At 37.7% G+C, this 19,646-nt stretch overlaps 1 protein-coding gene across 1 annotated transcript in view; it reads right to left on the reverse strand.

Moving 5' to 3' along the window:
* LOC112989257 (dynein axonemal heavy chain 5-like) overlaps positions 1 to 19,646 on the reverse strand; it is a 164,038-nt gene that overhangs the window by 24,765 nt on the left and 119,627 nt on the right. Inside the window, exons 66-73 of the mRNA XM_064506773.1 lie at positions 18,317 to 18,487; positions 17,526 to 17,904; positions 16,146 to 16,417; positions 14,112 to 14,276; positions 9,472 to 9,739; positions 6,000 to 6,121; positions 4,517 to 4,864; positions 1,328 to 1,516 (exon numbers count right to left, since the gene is read on the reverse strand). Of these exons, the coding sequence (XP_064362843.1) occupies positions 1,328 to 1,516; positions 4,517 to 4,864; positions 6,000 to 6,121; positions 9,472 to 9,739; positions 14,112 to 14,276; positions 16,146 to 16,417; positions 17,526 to 17,904; positions 18,317 to 18,487 (1,914 nt within the window). The remainder of the gene's footprint in view (positions 1 to 1,327; positions 1,517 to 4,516; positions 4,865 to 5,999; positions 6,122 to 9,471; positions 9,740 to 14,111; positions 14,277 to 16,145; positions 16,418 to 17,525; positions 17,905 to 18,316; positions 18,488 to 19,646) is intronic.

Here is a 19,646-nt window from a genome sequence, read left to right on the forward strand (position 1 = left end):
TTCTAAGTATTAGTAATTCTTTAGGAAGAAAAAAGTTGTCAATAAAGAATTTAACAAAGGAATTAATAAACAGTCTTTTGGAGGATTTAGCAAATTTCTTGAAAAAATTAGCTCAATACCCATACTACAAATGTGGCAAAACCATATATGCCATCCAGGCGTTCAGTATTTAATCACTATTGTAAGCTGAAAAATTTATCTAAGGAACTCAATAAAACTAGAAGAAATTAGTTTTGTACAGGGCAATAAGAAAGCTTTACTCTGATAGGGAGGATAAGGGAAAAGGACTGAGAACAATCCAAGGTGTAGAAAAACAGGAACTTTATTAAAATTATTATTATTCTATTACTGTTTATTATTTTATGTACTATTTAAAATAATATTTATTATAATTTAATAATAATGGGAAAAGTAGAAAACTGACTGCATCCCAAACCAAGTTCTACAAACAAATGATTAATATGCTCTCACTGGGAGCAAGTCAATAGGCGGATGGCTAAGAGAGAGATACAGGCAGGAATGGATGGAAAAATAACAACATGGAGAAGGCTCTTTAGGAAATCTCATAAAAGAAAAGTTGCAAATTGTAAAGTGGCTTTCCAAGAGAGAACTGAAAAGAGTTGTTTTGAGATGACTTTTGACTGTATAGAAGAGGCTATTTATACAAGACATATTAAAACTAAGATGAATAATATACCAGAATTCACGAAGTATTGCCAAGGCCCCAAGATTACTGGTCACATCCTAAGTGGACATTCTAAGTTGGCCAGAGAAGAAAATGAAGTACAACATGACAAACTGTAATACTGACACTCAAGAAGCATGGACTGCAAACAAGAAAAAAAGCATTATCAACACAAAAAAAGTTGTAAATAATGAAAGTGTGGAAATACTATGAGATATTTTCAACAACTACTGTTCATGAAACATATGGCAAGACGCCAGATCCACACTTATAAAAAGAGCACTTTTTTCTGGATTTTTCCATGTAATGACACTGTTAATTGAAAATGCAAGAAAAGACCAGCAAATATATCAGTTACAGCTCAAATTCCAAAAAATCTGCACCTGTTATAAGATCACTGATCCTTCAAAAAGAAGCACTGATGTCCTCCTGAAGTGAGGTGACTCATTAAGCAGACTATTGCTTTTGCAATATGTATTTCTGATGTAGGATATTTTAGATGACAAACCAAAACAGATTTCTGAAACACTATGCATCATTTTAAGAGCTTTTTAAAACACACACCACTTATATTAAATAAAGCACAATAAAACATTCCTGTTTATCTACATAAAACATTTGTATCTCTATAGCAGCATATACCTCATGTGGGATGTAATCTGGAGGTAACTTCTCCAGCATCTCCTCAGCAAGATGCTGCACCATTGCTTCTCGGGTTTCCCCTCCTCCAGTGCTGCCGTCTTTGGGCTGGATGCTCACTATTGTACTTAATGTCTTGTTAGCCATGTTAGTTTGGTAAGTTATATCTGCATTAGGGTGAAGTCCAAATACCTTAAAGTAGAAAGGAAAAAATTAGAAAAAAAATGCAGTTTTCCTCCTAAAAATAAATCAGTGAAAGAACCCATGAAAATACATGAGAAGAAAACCCTCAGTTTATGAAATAACAGATGTGAATAGGTCAGTGGAAGTACACCCATTTCACTGGCCAAGTACCAAGCTCAAGTTATACAAAAACATTAACGTAGGCTGCATCTACATCAGCATTTTCATTCAGAGGAGTGTATTTTTGAAGTGCTCTTCTGATTATCTTCACTTACCAGGCTTTGGTCCATACTGTGGAGTGGTATCAGAGTACACAGATTCTGTTCCACTCAATCAGACTACAGTTTGTCTGAGACATGTTGAATGAGGACACTGACCCCTCACCACCAGCTTTTTCTGTTTATAGATCTAGTACTATTTGCACCAGCCCACATAGATACCCCTAACAATCAGACCAACTGCCATTTCTAATAGGTTTTGTTTTACGCAATCTCTCAGGCTTCTAAGGCATGGAGCACAACGAATAAAACTAGTGCTGTCCGTATACAAAGTACCTAGAGATTTTATGACAGGAGACACATTTGGTATATTTTGTTTTAGCTGTTTTCAGTTTAAGTCTCTCCCTCCTTCCCTTCCCTTCCTCTGAAATGCAATTATTTTACTTAAGATACAACTTGCACGGTATTACAGTAAAGCTGCCCTTTGTTTGAATGATAATAGCTATTTCAGAAATCTCTTGCTGAAATATCAGTAAGTCTATAACTATCAGGTCAATGGCAACTCCTCTCCAGGAGGAACTGGACTGTGACTTATTTCACCAGCCCTCACTAAATAATAACTATTAATTATCTCTAATGACCTTTGAACCACTGATCCAACAATGAAGAGGGCTTGCCCCAGAACTGAACTCCTAAGCCAAGCTATCTTCTGTTTCTCATGTTTTCTGTTTTCACATCCTACATTAGAATTGGTATATGCTAAGAAGATAGTTCTAATAGCCAATATTTACAAACTCTGAGGAAAGAACGAAAAAGGTCACCTGTAACTCTGTTATGATTGCAAATCTAAAAACTCAAAGACACCTGCTTCAAAGCTGGAAAAGCTGCACTGATTTACACTATCTATGGATCTGACCCTGATAACAACACAACACATTACAGATTTAATTCTGTCTGTGAGAGAAAGGGTGATGATAATTCACAAGGAATTAGATTCCAAGTAGGATTTAATACACGTCTTACAGATAGCATGTGTACAGTTAACTCAACCTGAATATTTAGAGCTGTAAAAAGTGAAAGTATCAATGCACCTTATTACACTCATATTCAATCATCACAGAATGAAATAAGCATTTGAAGATACGCTATTTACTGCTTTTGCAGAGTCATGGTATTTTTGTTTGTTTGCTTGTTTTTTCTCTAGTAGATTTGGTGGCAATGCTGTAATCCAAGTTAGAAACAAGAAAAATATTTGCTACTGTGAATGTAAATTATAACACTAGACCAAGGACTAATTTCATAACTGGAGTAACATTGATGAAGACAGGTACATTGGAAACAACTCAGGTCCTATGTGCTTATGCAAGTGATATATGAAGGAATAAGAACAAACAAAGCAGGGTAGTAAAGCAATGGGTGCACCAGTGCCCCAGCTGCCCTGTAAATTAATCAAGGAGCCCAATTTCTCATTCCTTATGCTTCAACTTCTCTGTGAATTTTGATTAAAAAAGGGATGATGGATTCCGTCTTTTACATTTCTTTTAGCCTGAGGAATCCTCAAAACCAAATGCTAAAGCTCTATACACCTCTGAAATCAAAACCATTTTCAAAGGGATTGCTGAGTTCAATAGCCCTCTTTAACAGTCAGTGTTTATTCTGATCGGAAGTTGAAATTTCATGAAAGGAACACTGATACAGCAATCAGACTTATTCAGTCTGTCTTTCTTAACCAAAAATGGAAAGGGGAGGAAACAAAGACACACTGTTTTGACTAGCACAATATCCTTTGCAGAACAAAAAAGACTGGAAGCTTAAAAGGTCGGGGGTTTCCAAGAGCAATTCTGAGAGATTTTAGAATGGCAGAACAAAGTTGTTACTTTCTACCTAACCTGTGAGAATTTGAAGATCTTTGCATTCTTAGGGCTTGATCCTATTTACATAAAAGTCAAAGGTAAAACTCCCCTACATCAAACCATACGTATAGATTTTCTTCTGGCATCAAAATACTTAGAAAATACATTACAGCACTATGAGATAGGTTCCAAAGTGCTTGGAAAAGTAGATCCATGAAAGCAGCACCTGAAATCTGATAAAAAGCCATGGGTCATACACAGATAGAAACCTCTTCATGAGTTGGGCTCAAATGGATCCCAGTGGTGCACTACCAGGCCTGCATTTACCCTCACTCAGGAAAGATGCACATTTGCCAGCATGCATACCCTTGCATTCTGCTTCTACTACCTTCAGAGATTCAAAACCTTACAAGTTTGATTTATGAGCACGGAGTCTTCTTACCATCTTAAACAGCAGATGTTATCAGCAATAGAAAATCAGGTTTTTCTATTTATTCCTACTTAATTTCAGTAGAACTTACCCCCAAAGGTATCAACTTAGTAGCAATGAAACTGAAACGCAGAGCATTCATTTCTGTTTCAGTTTTAACTAATTTCATCAAGTGTGGTTGTACTAGAGGGAGCAGGAAGTTGCAATCCTCCAATTAATATGATTGCTGCAGTATACATGGACTGCATCATGTAAAAGTGGTGGCAGCCATGAGATGCCCAGCACCCCACTCTATCAGTTCATGGCAGCATCCAGCTCTGTTCCTGTCCTCAAAATGGAATAATCTGCTAGTTATAACTTTCAAAAGGAGACCATATGGCTTTTTTATTTTCAGTATTTCTCAGTTCTCATATCTGCTCAATCCCATACGTGCATGGCTCTGAAAATATACCTGATCAAAATGATTTCTTGGACAAAAACTCCCTTTAATACTTTGCAATATTTTTACCTCAGGCGTATCAACCATTGGCAACTGTTCTATGTACTGGAGATAGTCTTCAACTGTTTTTCCTTTTGGAATAACATAACCACTGTAGAAGCAAAATTTCTCACTAAACATATGCTCTCCAAACCACACTCTTGCAAATGTATTCAGTAGTGCTTTGTCAAGGTCATCAGTTACACGGCCACCATACTGTACTTCTCCAAGCATGTAGCGAACACAGCTCCAGTTCACTCCACGCTTAATGTCCATGTCATCCAAATGATTCTGAACAAATTGCATGCTGGCTGCAAAGTCTGCTTGATTAAATTCATAAGGAATATTCCAGCCCAACGGGCCAAACTTTCGTCTTTCCTGTAACATAGATAGATTTAAAGGTGAAGCACTAGTAATAATTGTGAAAAAAATATCAAGTGCAGAAGAATGCATGAAATACGCTAAAAACACTAGTGCAGTTGGGCTGTGTTCCACCAACTTTAAAAAAAATGGTTCCTCACTTAACATGAACAAAGTCAAACTCATGATTAATTATTTAGTAGTTAATTGGAAAAAACCCTCTTTTCTAAATGCACTGTCTGTGTATCTAGAATCGCAGTTTCTGAATTTCAAAAATGAAGGCACTATGATAGGAAAGGATGTCCACACTCATCAGCCGTGATCACAGTTTGTGGCCCTCCTATGGACTTGTGTACATTCATGTCTCTAATGTCCTTATATGGTGTGGGTGCAAGTAGCAAAAGCTGCTTCTTACTGAACTATTTACAGATGCAGCAAGCAGTATGTGGATTTTAGGGCAGTGTCTGCTATTAACATTCTTAATTTTCACCAGGAAAAAAGTGCTGGGCCAAACACAAGCATACCACAGGCTGCCATTTGGTCCACAATGTATTGGGACATAGAAATCACAGAGTTAAATTAAGTAGGCACCAAATATAAACTAAGGATACAGCAAAATCTATCAAGAGAATGATGAAAAGTCGTGGTTAATCCATAAAGCACTTTCTTTAATGGAACTCTTGAAAGGCAAGCCCCAAAATCATCTTCTACCTTAATTTCCTCCTACAGATTTCAGTGCATGAAGATTTATATGCAGCCTCTTACCCTTCTTCATTGTGAAAGTAGCAGTTTTAAGAATAGGGTTTTCCCAACTAAGCTGTAAATTTTCTTAACATCCTTTCATGATTTAAAATATAGTACAATCCAATTAACTGAAGGACAGATCACACTGCCATACTGAAAGACTTTAACAGAAGAGTACCCTAACTGATCATTAGCTGACTATTCTCTTTTCCTCTGAAATACCACCCCTGTTGGAGGAACAAGATCAACACAAGAAAACAGGTGCAGTAATTTATTCGTTCATATTTTATCTGTTCCAATTTTGCCCAATGCAGGCTTTACATGAAACATAGCTTTTATTTACTAACTCTGTGTGTTAATAAATGAAACATGGCTTTATGACAGAAGAGTAAGACACATAATTTGAAACCTGAACAGTTGTGTGAAGAAATGCTATGGCATATAGCAAGGGTTTCCACTGTGGCATGTTGCTCACTTCTAGGTGATCCTGAGTGATAGCGGAGTATGTCCGTTTTAAGCCAGCTTTCACACCTAGAAAATAAGTATAAAAAAGTAATAAAAGAGCAAAAAGTGTATGGAATACATAATTTCAACTTCTGTTTTAGCAAACTGAACTCTGTATTTTAATTTGCTATTCAAATTTACATTATCACCTTATCTACAGACACAAATAATCCCTTTGAATCCACATCTGTTCAGCTGATCATACCAAGCAAAGGTCAATTACATTTTGTTTCAGGTAGCAGATGACACATCAGACTATTCAGGAATCTTGATAGTTCAGGAATCCTGATGGAATTACACTTAGTTAATCATATTCTAAATGTTACCCATAACAACTGAAATTAAACATAACTATTCAGCAACTATATGATGATTAAAAAGACACTTAATATGTCACGTGAAATATATCATTGATTATCCAAGACTCTTTGTTTCAATATTTACATATAAAATGAGATTTTGGTTCTGTTGAACATAATTTAGACTTTGTTCCTATAGCTTACTAGCATCTCAGAATTACATACGGCTTCTCAGATGGCATACAGGCACGAAGTTGATGAGATGAGAGCCTAAACTCATGGTGATGTTATACTGTTGGAAATATTTTTGAGCACTGAAGTTCCACATCCCAGGAATGGCTTTAAGCAGATATGACTGACATAGTCCCAGCTTCTGTGGATTACACAAGCCCCTCTGCTCCCAGATGCTTTCTGGCAGCACTACTGAAGTATAGTCTCTCCTTTGCTAAGAATACAGAGTGTAAGTTACTCATACCAGGCCCCACTTACAATATCCTCCATCTAACCAGCTTGACACAAGTCTAAAAAGACAGATTTCAAATGCACAGAATGCATCTGAAATGCATTAATGCAGAAATGAATAGAATGCCCAAGTCACAAGTACTAAATTACTTTCTATGACATAATAAAAACACTTTTGCTTTTTTCCTAATTCACAAAGGTCCTATAGAACAATCAGATTTTCAAACAAACAGCTTTTCAAAATATTATACAGGTATCTTAAGAAACCTTCAAAAACAAGAGGAAGTAATCAAAGAGTGTCTTGCCCACCAGTTTGCTAACAATGTGGGTGAGACAGCATCAGAACACTGAAACTGCTTGTATTTCATCCTGATTTAAATCATTACCCCAACCACATATTTATTATTAGAATCAAGTTGTAAACGGGCTACAGCCTGACTTATAAAACACCCTTGATGAAGTACAGACAGCTATCATTTGAGTGCTAAAGAGGGGGTTACAGTAGCAATCAAACAGATGCTGAGCACTGAAGAAAAAAGGGTGGGGGAGAAGAGAAACAATTAAGAAATTTAAAATAGGAGATTAATGAATTGCTCTGGAGAGTGAATATATCTGGCATAAGTCTATACACTAAAACAGAATGTCTTTCACACAGATCAAACTACGCTTAGAAAGTTTACTAATGTGCAAGGGAAGAAGAATACTGAAGAAAGAGGGTTAAATGATCAACAGATTAAATCTGACCTTGGATACACATTGTCAGCTCCTACTGACTTCATTAACAGAAATCAGTGGCAACACATACACATAATGAAGGGCAAGTTAATGCATTACACAGCTAGTTAAAGATGAGAGAGTTGCAAGACAGAACAAGTGTCAGGCTTGAGGATTTCTTCCTGACAGAGTCCAAAATAAAAAGTAGCCTTTCCTCATCATACACAACAAGTAGACGTAAGGCAGGATCCCAAGCTGCTTTTATAAATGTACTTCTATAAATGATGTCTGCAGCACAGTTAGAGTAAGAGAGAGGCAGTCAACAGAGTAGCAGGTTACAGACTAATTTTCAACAAGTGCTAAGTTCTGCACCTGAGGCAAGTAATGCAATGCATTGTTGCAAGCTGGGATCTGACTGCCTAAGCTGCAGCCCTACTGGAAAGAACCTCGGAGTTATGGCCGATGCCAGGTTGATCATAAGCCAAAATTACCCTCTCACTTCAAATAAGGCAAACCAGATAGTAGGCTACCTTAGAAGGAATTTAGCCAGCAGACCAAGGGAAGTTCTTACCCTTTTTACTTAGTACTGATGTGCCTTCCCCTCAAATACAGTGTCAACATACAATGTCAATACAATGTTTTGGTTCACGGGGAGGTGAGGAGAAATTGGACAGGGTTCAGTGGAGGGCTATCAAGGTGGTCAGGTACTGAGAGCAGGTGACTTATGGGGCTAGGTCAAGGCTGAGCTTGTTCAGTCTGGCAAAGACAGACAGGGGAAAAACAGGTGAAATTGTGAACACTATGTATGTGGGGAGGGTGAATGTCTGAAACTGAACTTTTGAACTCTCAGGCACAAGCCTGCTAGTTGCTAGCTGAATCCAGTATAGGGTGGAAAAAGTGACATGTCCTGAATCCTCCAGTTAATATAGAGGCATAAGACAGGAGTCTGATCACATGTTGTGCTTCTGCACATACACTACTTATGTGGGGAAAGCCAGGGGTTTAGGGAAACCAAAAAAAGATGACCTTCCTGGTTGGAGGGAATACCCTGGAAGTGAGAAAAGATCCTAGGGATGGTGGAGAGCCATGGAGACAGATGCCAGGGGATGCCCAAGGACCTAGGCCAGTGGTGCCTGAGACTGGTAACTGCACACAGCAGCCCAGAATAAAACTCAAACGACTTTTTGCCTGACCTTCCCAGACCAGCAGCAATCTCCTTGATGGGAAGGGAGTGAATGTAATGTTGGGGGCGGGGGTATGAAGTATGAAAGAATCAGTGTGTAAAAAAACCATGTAGGATAAAAGAGCTAATCTTATTGGTTCTTAAATAAACCTTATTACCCAGATCCATTATGGGTTGTCATTTATTCTGTCCTGCCCATGACAGTGGCTAAGGAGTGATTCAGTAGCAGCCTACAGCTACTTGAAGGACAACTACAAAGAGCCAGACTCTTCTCAGGAGCACCAAGTGACATAAGAGGAAGCAACAACCTCAGCTACATACTGCAGTTTGGGAGGTTGAGGTTGGATATTCAGAAGAATCTTTCCTTTTCCTTACCCAACAGAGCACAGGATCAGTCCCACTCTGCATCCTTTGGTGAGGTCAACAGGATGGAAAGAAGAGAGTGACGGAGTGTACTAAGCTTAAGAAACGACCACTGACATGGTATTCTCCACAGGGTCTACCCAAACAAAACCATTATCAATTTTTATTGCAAAATGAAGCATGTCCATTTTCTCCCCAAAAGCATCATACTTTATGCACTGCAAGACTGATTTACACAGTGATGTGTTTTGCTAACGAAACAACAGAGAGAATAAAGATTAAAATACTCCACAGAGTACAGTGATACAGGAGGAAAAAAACAAAGCCCCCCAAACCAAAAAAGTATGGTCTTCTACCTTGAGGTGGTTCATTAGTAAATTTCATAGATGACTGTAAAAGGTGAATAGGAAATTCTGGGTCAGCCTCTGTAGTGATCCAGGTCCGAAAACCTTCACTCATAGATTCCGTTGCTGTGACTGTGTCCATTAATTCATTAAGAAACTCCAAGCCAAGGTGGCAGTTCTGTAGAAGGAGCCATCCTCCATCTTGCATGCACTGATTTAATAAGCGTCTTGCATGGAGTTCTTGGCCCTGACCCATTGAAATGGCATGACAGGGAATGTTCTGGAAGGAAAAATTAAAGAGTTTTCTTGTATTTCTTTTGAATGACTAGCCACACGATTTGCTACTTCTGTACGCCCATGTGTAGTGACACAGCACCAGAAAGAAAACCTCTAACATCAGTGGAGACTGACTATGTGAAATCTGAGGGTAAGCAAAAGATGCAATGCTGTTATCTTCACCAGGTCAAAGAAAACTACACCTAATGGACAAAATTTTCTTTTTGTGGGTCTACCAAACTTGATGGCATGCAACAACTAAAATACAAACTCTTTGCTGGATTCCCACTCCAGCTTCCCCTCCCCTTTCCCACTTCCCCAGATAAAGTAGTACCTACACACAGCAGCATGGCTGCCTGACTGTTCTTTCTCCTATACTGTGGACTGTCTTGAGATGGACAGATATGAAGGCTCCATGTAATAATTCATGCATAAAATAAAGTTAATTTGGGTGTATTTTTACTATCTCTACATTACAAAAAGCTTTCTGGATCCAGAAAAGACAAAGCTCACAAATGCAGACACAAAAACTCTGGAAATTTATGGAGTCTCCCCTCCAGAAGGCCATGGGAGAAGAAAGACTGTAGTTCAGAAAATCAGAAGATGCAAGTCCCACAGGTGAATCTGCAAAAGCCAAGCTGACCAGATTGCTATCAGGACCATAAAAAATATGTAAGTAATGTACAGGCAGACTTCTTGTGGCTTATCATTCTTTACTACCATTGTTCTTCCTGTTACATAAGCAGTTCCTGGGCTTAGGGTGGCTGCCTGAATCCTACAGGGAAAACCAGAATTGTCAAACTCATTTGAGTATACTATTCCATGTACGTTGTAGATACTCACGAAGTTGAGGGCAAGAGAACTGATGAAAAGACTTTCACAGAAAGTTTTGTGCTCAAGAGTTACAGCTGAGTACCCTCATGCTGTGAGCCATGAGTTGCATAAAGACTTGTCAGCCTGGGCCTAGCTTCAGCTGGTTGAGAGCTAAAAAAGTTAATCTTTAATTCTCCCACTGCTGACACTCTCGGTTGCTGGAAGGCCAAAAAGGAAGAAGAAAGTTACCCAGTTCCAAAAAGTGTGGATGAGGCTATCCTACTTTGGGGGGAGAGAGAGCTTAAGTATATGGGCACAAGCTGTAGTTGGTCATTTGGCCTCAGAGAACAGGCCCTGACCTGATTTTATTGAATGGTATAAATGCAGCTGCTCCACAACCTGGCAAAAAGTTCAAGGAAAAGAAAACACCAAGGATCAGAAAGCAGTTAAGTCTTGCACTCAGACCACTAAAACCTGGAAATGCAGGTTAAAGAAGGAAAGCTAAAAAAAACCTGTGAAGTTGGTCAGGTACTGGGGGAATAAAAACTGTACCTCTTCTAAGGAGAAATATCTGAGTCCAGCTAAGACTCCTACAGTCAGAGACTGTGACTCCCCCTTCAGAGTAGATAAACATTCAGTTGGTTCAGTATTCCCCAACAAAGCATCTGTTCATAATTTGCTCTTCTCAGGAATGTTATCTCTCAAACGTACAACCACTAAACGTTACTGAAAACATCAACACAACATGGAAAAATAATTTTTCACCATGGATTGACCTCATTTTACTCCTCCTAAAAGAATTGTATCAAAACTGCTTGCCTATGGAATGTTTCTCTCAGTCGTGAGTTACACCAATATAGCTGTACCATCTTAATGCACCTCTATGCAGATGAAAATACTATAATTTTAGTCACTCCAGTGTCACCAAGAGTTGTGTTGAAGATTTTGTACATCATTCCATGAAAGGAAAAACAGACTACATGATAATAAAAAATTATGGTTTTAATGAAGTCAGGATACTAGGCATATTGTATTTCATTTTGACTCAGAAGGTTAATTTTCACTCACGCTTTGAGTGAAAGTAGACAGGGCAAAAATCCAACTAGTTTTATGACAGAATTTGGTTGTTTTACAAGGAAGGTTATATAGTGCAGCAGTCACAGATATTGCTTCCATTTCTATGTTTTTACTCTTTGGGGGGGAGACTAATAAAATTTAACAATAAATTTTGCAAAAAAGCAATAAAATAAAATAATGAAGATTGACACTGCAAAAGTATTTATGGTCACAAGTGTGAACACTTCCAACTGCAGATAATTGATTTACATTGTTAATACCATACTTAGAAGTGCCATCAGTACTGACAATCTGGTTTAAAACTACAGATCATACTTGTAAAAGGGAATCATATTTTGAAAAATAGGCCCAGCATGTCTTTTGGAAGTCTTCTAAGAAATAAGCTATTTTGGAGGTACAGAATCACATAAATTCTAAGATCAGATCCTTGGTACAGCTAACCTTTGTCAAGCCAAAGACTTCTGGAAAAAAGCAAATGTAGCCATTTCCAGAGAAAGCCGGGAACCAAATAAGTACAATTTGTTGGCAAACTAGCAAAATAAAAAACAAAATCCTCTGTAAATCATTTTTAGATACCTTTTTCCAAAGCCAAAGAACGACTCAAGATGTCCACAGCTCCCGCAATTAATGTTAATATACATTTTTACTTTAAAAAATGCCTGTGTTTGTAGTTTGATTTCCACAATTTGGATGGCTTTTGTAAATTTGAAAATTTTGTATATGCTGTAGAATAAGAGCCTAATTCAAGAAGGCAGTGAAGAACTTTACATTCTACATGCAGAACATTCTACTTTAGGTAATGACTTAGCCTAGCTGACCTTGCCTTGGTCATAAACCACGTGGGAATAAACAAGGTAATCTCCTAATTTCTTTTTCAGCCCCACTTTCTACTATTCTGCACACTTCCTTAAATCTCAAAGGCATTTAAAAACTGCCCACTGCAATATACTTTCAAAATAACAGCAAAAAACTGTTGTTTTTCAGCAACCACAATTACAGCACACCTTCCACCTAGCAGCACTTTCCCCAGTTTGGCTAAGGGCCTTTTTAGGATTTGACAGAATGGGAGAGCATTCTTCGCCCCCCTTGTAGGAGTGACTCAAAGTGACTGGCTGACTTCAAGCAACTACAAGGAGGTCAGCTTCCCTTACCTGCCTGCATGACCAATGGGATAGAAATATGCAGCTTCTGAAGGCAAGTCAAAGTTGAAGCTTCAATCTGGACCTCTGAATTACTCTTAAAGGAGCCATTCTTTTTCTTTATTGATTACAGACCTGTAATTCCTACTGGAGACAGTGTTAAGTACCTTTCTAGGAGGTCTTCACTCAACAGACACATTTAAGTGCCAAATAGGTGAGTGAAGACACCATCACAAAGCAGACACTCAAATGTGTATACATAACATAGGCCATGTGGACAGGATACAACTACAACCAGCTTATGTGTATATCTGGACCTGAAAAGGAACTCAAAAAATTGCACATTTCTAGCCTATAAATATTCTCACCCAAGTACCTTCCTTCTTCCCAATATCTGTATGCTGGCTGGCTATTTGGCTGCACAATCTTTGGGACAAAGATCATGTCAAGAATTTCGGACTTAAGATTCCTAAGTTAAACACTCAGATGAGGGTTCCTAAATTTAAACATTCTGTATCACAGTCAGACAAATAAAGAGGTCTGATTTTCAAAGAGAATAAGCATCTGAACTTTCTAATTCAGCTGAAGAGAGTTTCCCACTCTTGAAAATAAGTCTTATTTAGTGTGCACAGAAGCCTGCATCTCTAATGGACAATGTATTCGAAGAGGGAGGAAAAGTTATGGAGATTTACTGTGACTAACTTTTCATTGGGAAAATTTTATTTGTCTCCACACTGTGAACCATAAAACATAAAGCACACAGTGCCTTAAAGCGATGCTTTAAAGTAATTTGTCTTGTCACCATTCACTGCAATCTTTGCTACAAAGATGACAGTAATTACAGAATTAGAAGTCTTCATACGTGTACACATACACTCTCTACTTCCAAAAGGCAAGACCAGATCCCCAGAATGCCCACCTGCAAGGCTTTTGGTAAGACTGCCACTGAACGGTTGTGTAATTTATTTTTCTTTATCTGCATGTAATTGTCATTACTGATTGTAAGCTCCTACAGTGAAGGAGATACAACATAAATTACAAGCATTGCTTTATTTTTATAGCTAAATACTTTTGCTAAGTGATGGACTACTGTAATCTGCTACATAAAAACAGAGCTCACTGGAATAAAACAACTGGGGAAAGTAGGAATGTAACATTTCCATTTCCTCAGAACATGTATTTTGGCTACTAGTCCAAAATTAACTTCCAGACAACACTGGTATGAATACAAATACCATCACTAGAACATATATAAAATGTGAAAGTACCATTTCTAATTCAATGGAATAGTTTTACATCTTTAAATTAGCTTTTTCCCTAGCTCTAGCAACATTAGCTTCAGGATACCTTTGATTTTGCAAGACGTTCTATATTTTCAGTGGGATCAGATCCCATTGATAAAAAACATATCAAAGGTGTTCGGCAGTCACTTTCTGTCCACAGTGCTTCCATTTCAAGAATAAAACCTTCTGCATACTTCACACCAAGGGATTCTGCAATGTAGTGTCGAGCCTAAAAAAAAAAAAAAAAATCCGTAAATACATACTTTTTTTTTTTTAAGTAGCAATCACTGATATGGAATTTACCAACATTTACCTTCACTGGAAGGAAAAACTTTTTAAACTTCCATTTTCAACTTGGATGTAACAAAAGTTACAGTTCACAGGAGTCAACCACTGAAATTCTCAGACAGTAAATTTAAAACAAACAAAAGGAAGAACTCTGTTCACACAAAAGCTATCCTGTGAAAGCTGTTGCTATAGGCTGCTGAACAGTTTTTAAAAAGAACTACAGAAATCCATGCAGAATAGACCCATTGTTGGTTGTGCTGATGGCCCAGATGTTGCCCCTAAATTACTGATTGCTAAAGCTTGGTAGATACCCAAGATAAAGGGGCTCTATACCAGCCCCTTTCTTATCTCTCCTAGCACATACTGTTGACACTGTCTTTACAGTATACCAGCTTAGACAGATCTTTAACCTGACTCACTTGCAGTCTTTTACATAATTGATGGAACTTCAAACACAAATTCTCTTGTTCAGTGGTTACCCAATTCAAGTCTCTTAGGCTGTTTGTTTCTGCAAAACCTAAACATAGCTCAGACTTTATCCTTAAAAGTCTGGGCCTTGCCTATCCCTCTAATGTTTCCTTTTCACAGACATTTCATAAAAGGACTTCTGGAGCCATCCTGGTATATGAAACAGTTTTTTGGCAGCCATGATTTTAGAGCTATGTAAACTGCTAGCACAGATTCTGAAGAGTGCATTATAGATTGAAGCACCCAAGAAGATAGTGGTCTGAGGAAGAGGCCAGTTCCAGAAAAAATGTATCAGTCAGTAAGTTTTCCACCGTTAAGTGTGACCCCTGCCCTAGTAAAGATAGGTAAAATTTTGTGACCATTAGAGAAGCACAGCAGAGGAAGAAGAGATAAGGAAGATAATGGCAAAAACAAAGCTCTCTTTCCTCAAAAATTAAAATAACTACATTTGTTAAAACCACTATTCAGAGACATTCATCTTCAAAGATGGTCCTGCAGAACAACGCAAGTGTTGGTGGATGATCCAGTAGCAACTTTATTATTTCGATCTGTGAAAATTGTGGCAGATGGAGCTCCCATCCTCCTCTCCTATTTGCCAGCTGAAGACTGGAAAAGGAAAGAGGACAGAGGGGGTCTTATTCAAGAAAAGCTCCTTGAGAAAATGGTGCCCCCTCAATACAACATGGATGCTATCAGAACATGTAACATGTCAAGGTGGAAGGAAATCAGAAATGCTGCTTTTCCATGCAACTAAAGACATTAAAAAAATTGAAAAGAGGGTGTTCATAGTCTCATACATTTCTTATAAATCTATATTAAAAAAATCCAAATATCACAGAGTGTGGAGAAACTACTAGTCTATTGGAGTTTCTCTTACAATATTTGCCATGAGACACTCTTAATTATTCTTTGCTCAGCATGGAGGAACAAGTAAGTAAATGAACAGTTCATATGCTATTTTAATATGTCTGTGATCAAAATGATCTCGTTGCTTTCCACTTCTTACAGGAAGAAACTGGGATGGATCTTTTAATTCTCTGGAAGAATGCAAGTGCTTTACAAGTTTCAGAACTCCACTGCAGAAATGCCACATACAGTAAAAAGACTGGTATCCTTACAACTACAGTACAATGTCTCATGTTTTGTAATGCCCTTTCTAAATCATTACAATTATACAGTTGTCATACAGAGTCATTAAAAAGACCTCAAAAATCTTTGTGATTTTTCAGAACAGCTTACTCTTCAACAAACATTATGATAAAAGCAAAGTCAGACAAGTTTGGCACTATAGTTCTACATGAGATGCCACATGGTATAAAACTTGCATGAAAGTGTATCTTACTTGGGCCATCGTATGAGCAGGGCACCAGCTACGGACAAGGAGTAGTTTACGAAATTGGTCCAGTGAGCTGTCATACCCATCAGGAATAACAGCTCTTTCAGGTGCTTCTTCATCAAACCAAGCTTTCCAAGACTTCTCATTCCTCACAACCTGCACCAGAAGTTGATTAAAAGGGTGCAAGCTAGATAATTGCACAAGATTGAGCCATGTCATATCAAGGATCCACTTTTTTGGTTTTGGTTCCACAGAATTCAGATCTAAATTGGCACCTCCTGCAAGGTGAAAAATTTTATAAAGGAAACCATCATTGTTAACACAGAAAAATGACAGGCAATCATAAATATTGGTTTCTACAGTTTAGGGGGTAAAAATCTTTGCAAACCAGGATGTGGGGACCTAGAATCTGCATGGAAGAATTATTTAACAAAAATAGATTGGGGAAATGACCTCAGAGCCTCCCAAAGTTGCATACGGTTGTTTTTGTACTTCTCTGTGTTCACCTGTAGAGTTGGAATAATATTTGCCTATTTAAGAAGGTGATCAAACCAAGTCTTCAGTCCAGATGTAGGAAGGACCTATGGATAGTCCAGTCTCCCTTCACATAGACTAAAAAAGGGAAAGCACATGGTGTGCATTCCTTTCCAGCACTGTGTAACTTCAAGGGGCTCTTTGCTCACCCACCACTCCAGCATCATGCCCATTTGCACCTCCAACACAGCCAAATCATAGCTGAACTTTAAACAAGTATTTGCAAAGCAAACTGAGATCTTTGGATACCAAGTACAATGAGGGGCAGCTCTTAACTTGGGGACAGTGGGGTTCACCTCCATCAGAACTTTATAAACTTTGCTAAAACTTTCATTGTCATTGTGTCTTAACAGTGGCATACAGTGGTGTTACAAAGCCAAGGAGGCTACATGCAACAACCTTTTAAATGTAGCAAGTTTCCATGTTTTTTTAATAGTAACATTTAAACGTGTTATTTTCATGCATTCTGGTGTTCACCAGTACCTGATGGCTCACTAGCCATCAAAAGAGATTTTGCTGATTATGCCCAAGCTTATAAAGATAGGCATGTGGCAACATGTGCCCCAGAGAAAATTACATGGTCTTTTACAAAGTAATGGCCATTTTTTTGTGTTTTCCAATATAAAACAGATAAATATCTTCATCTTTTTAGCATTATTTTGACAACGAATAACTTAATTGTTCTTCTTTTGTAAACTTTTGTCTCTTAAACCTCTGTTGTGCACTACATGCAGGCATCTGCCAGTTAAAAAACATTAAGATCACTGAACATATCAGTAGAGCAAGCACTGCAAAATCTGCATTTGGCAGTTCAGGAATATACATAAACAGGAAGATTTTAAGAGAAATTACCTTTGATGAGTGTCTCAAACTCACTGTGTGAAATCTTCTTAGCCTGCAAGTCAATCTTCAGTGCCAGAAGCAATGTAAACAGGAATCTGTGATTTTCATACAGCCCTCGAACAGTATATCTGAAGACTTCATAAGTGAGGTGCTCAATTATATAGGCTACCCTTCTGGCTGTGATTTGAGATTTCAGAGCTCTTTCCACTGATAGGTCAAAAATGCCAAGGAACTGTCGTAAGGATGTTTGGTACATGATGTTAACCAAGCTCATTTCCACAATTAGGAAATAAAGGATGCTACCACGACTAGCAACAGGCCGAAACTCTTCACGTGCAGTATTGATTTGTACCTCTGTCTCCGCTGCTATGTTTAATTTTTCACTGACCTTAAAATCAATTGAAAAGACCATGCAGATTAAGCTATGTCACTTCTGATTCATACTGCACAGGCAAAAAGAAAAGGTCTCGATTAAGATCATAATATTTTTAGTCAAGTTTTGCTTCACCCTGTCAGTGTTTCAGCACAGTCATTGTGTCTTCATGTGTTCAAACACCAAGCACAAAAGGATGGATTTGAACTTGCATCTATCTGCAAGGTATGCCTGGAATATTCAACAGTATCCAGGTAATAGATTAATTTTGTAAAATTTTATGATGGAAAATGATAATATTTCTATTATTTATTTATGAGATCAGACATTACAGAGTAACTCTGAATGGAAAAACAAAAAAATTTTGCCTACAGATAATCTTTAAATTACAAATACAAAATATATCTGCAATGTATTCAAAATTCACCTCTTCTGCTGTTGTTTTAGTGATTCTTAAGACTTCTATCAGAGAATCATCTTCAACCAAAGAGCCTTCTGTACTGGTTAGAAGGAAGAGTAGATTATCTTCAAGTTCCTCCATTTTCCTTTTGTTAGATTTTACTTCTTCCATCAGTTTGACTCTTTCTGCCTCCAGTTCCTGTAGTCAGAAATTTTCATTAGAATATTTAAGATTTATTCAAAGGAAATTTCCTTGTGATGACTCAGAAATTGTGATTTCATGCATGACAGACAGATTGGGAATTTTCCTGCTATTTCTATAAAACACAGACGTGTTATATACTGAAGTGATTTATATGTATACCGCATTTATTTGATTAATGCAGCATACTGAGGAATTAAAATTACCAGAAAAAAACTTCCTCCTGGTAAGATGCACAAAGCACGTAAACTAGTTTCCAATGGGCAGTGATAAAAGGCACATTACTTTGAATACTTAAATTAAATCAGACAAAGGGCTGAAAAAATGATACCTACAATGGTAATGACTAATTTTCCATTGTTAGGGAAATTAACTGGATGACCTTTTCCATTTCTAATTTCTATTAGTCTGTGACTTAGCAAGCTACACTCCTCTACTGATTTTAAAATAGAAAATGCTACAATAATTATCTATGTGATGTAGAATTTTTATGCTATTTCTGCAAGACTGACAATGACAAGTGAACAGAAGATGACAGACAAGTCAACACAATGCCAAGTGCAACGAGACATCTCTATGACACTGTCCAACACAGCTCAGAGATACCCTTGCTGGATACCTCTATTTAATCGAGTCAACCTTCTGGCAAGAAAAAGGTAGTTAATAGCATCAGTCTACCTACACCTATATTTTCCTCAGCTTCTTCTCACTCATGTCAACATGTTAAGTTAGAGAGAAAGGGTACAGAGTTATAGAGCACAGAAGTGTTTCTTCTATATTTCAAAGAATGAGAAGTCACAAATTCCTTCACTCTCACAAACTTGGTTTGAAGACTTTTGGTAGTGTATTCTGGGGCTATAGAATGTAGCCGTGTGAAAGCTGGAAGTAACTGCATCCTAAAAGAGGATTCAGCTTCAAATTTGCTGCATTTTCTCCTCTTTCTTTACCATTAAAAAAAAAATTATATAGTAGGATCAGTTCTACAGAACACTCAGACATGTCTTTAAGGACATGCTTAGCTTAAAACAGGCACCCCATCCATTCTATTTGTAATTCTTTAAAATATATCTTTCAGAAAAAGAGCAAACATACCAGATGCCAGACTTCTGTTTGCAAGAGGATTTCACGACCACATTTGTAACATAAAAACTAGCTG

Source organism: Dromaius novaehollandiae, chromosome 2, assembly GCF_036370855.1.
Source record: "Dromaius novaehollandiae isolate bDroNov1 chromosome 2, bDroNov1.hap1, whole genome shotgun sequence".
Classification (NCBI taxonomy): Eukaryota; Metazoa; Chordata; class Aves; order Casuariiformes; family Dromaiidae; genus Dromaius; species Dromaius novaehollandiae.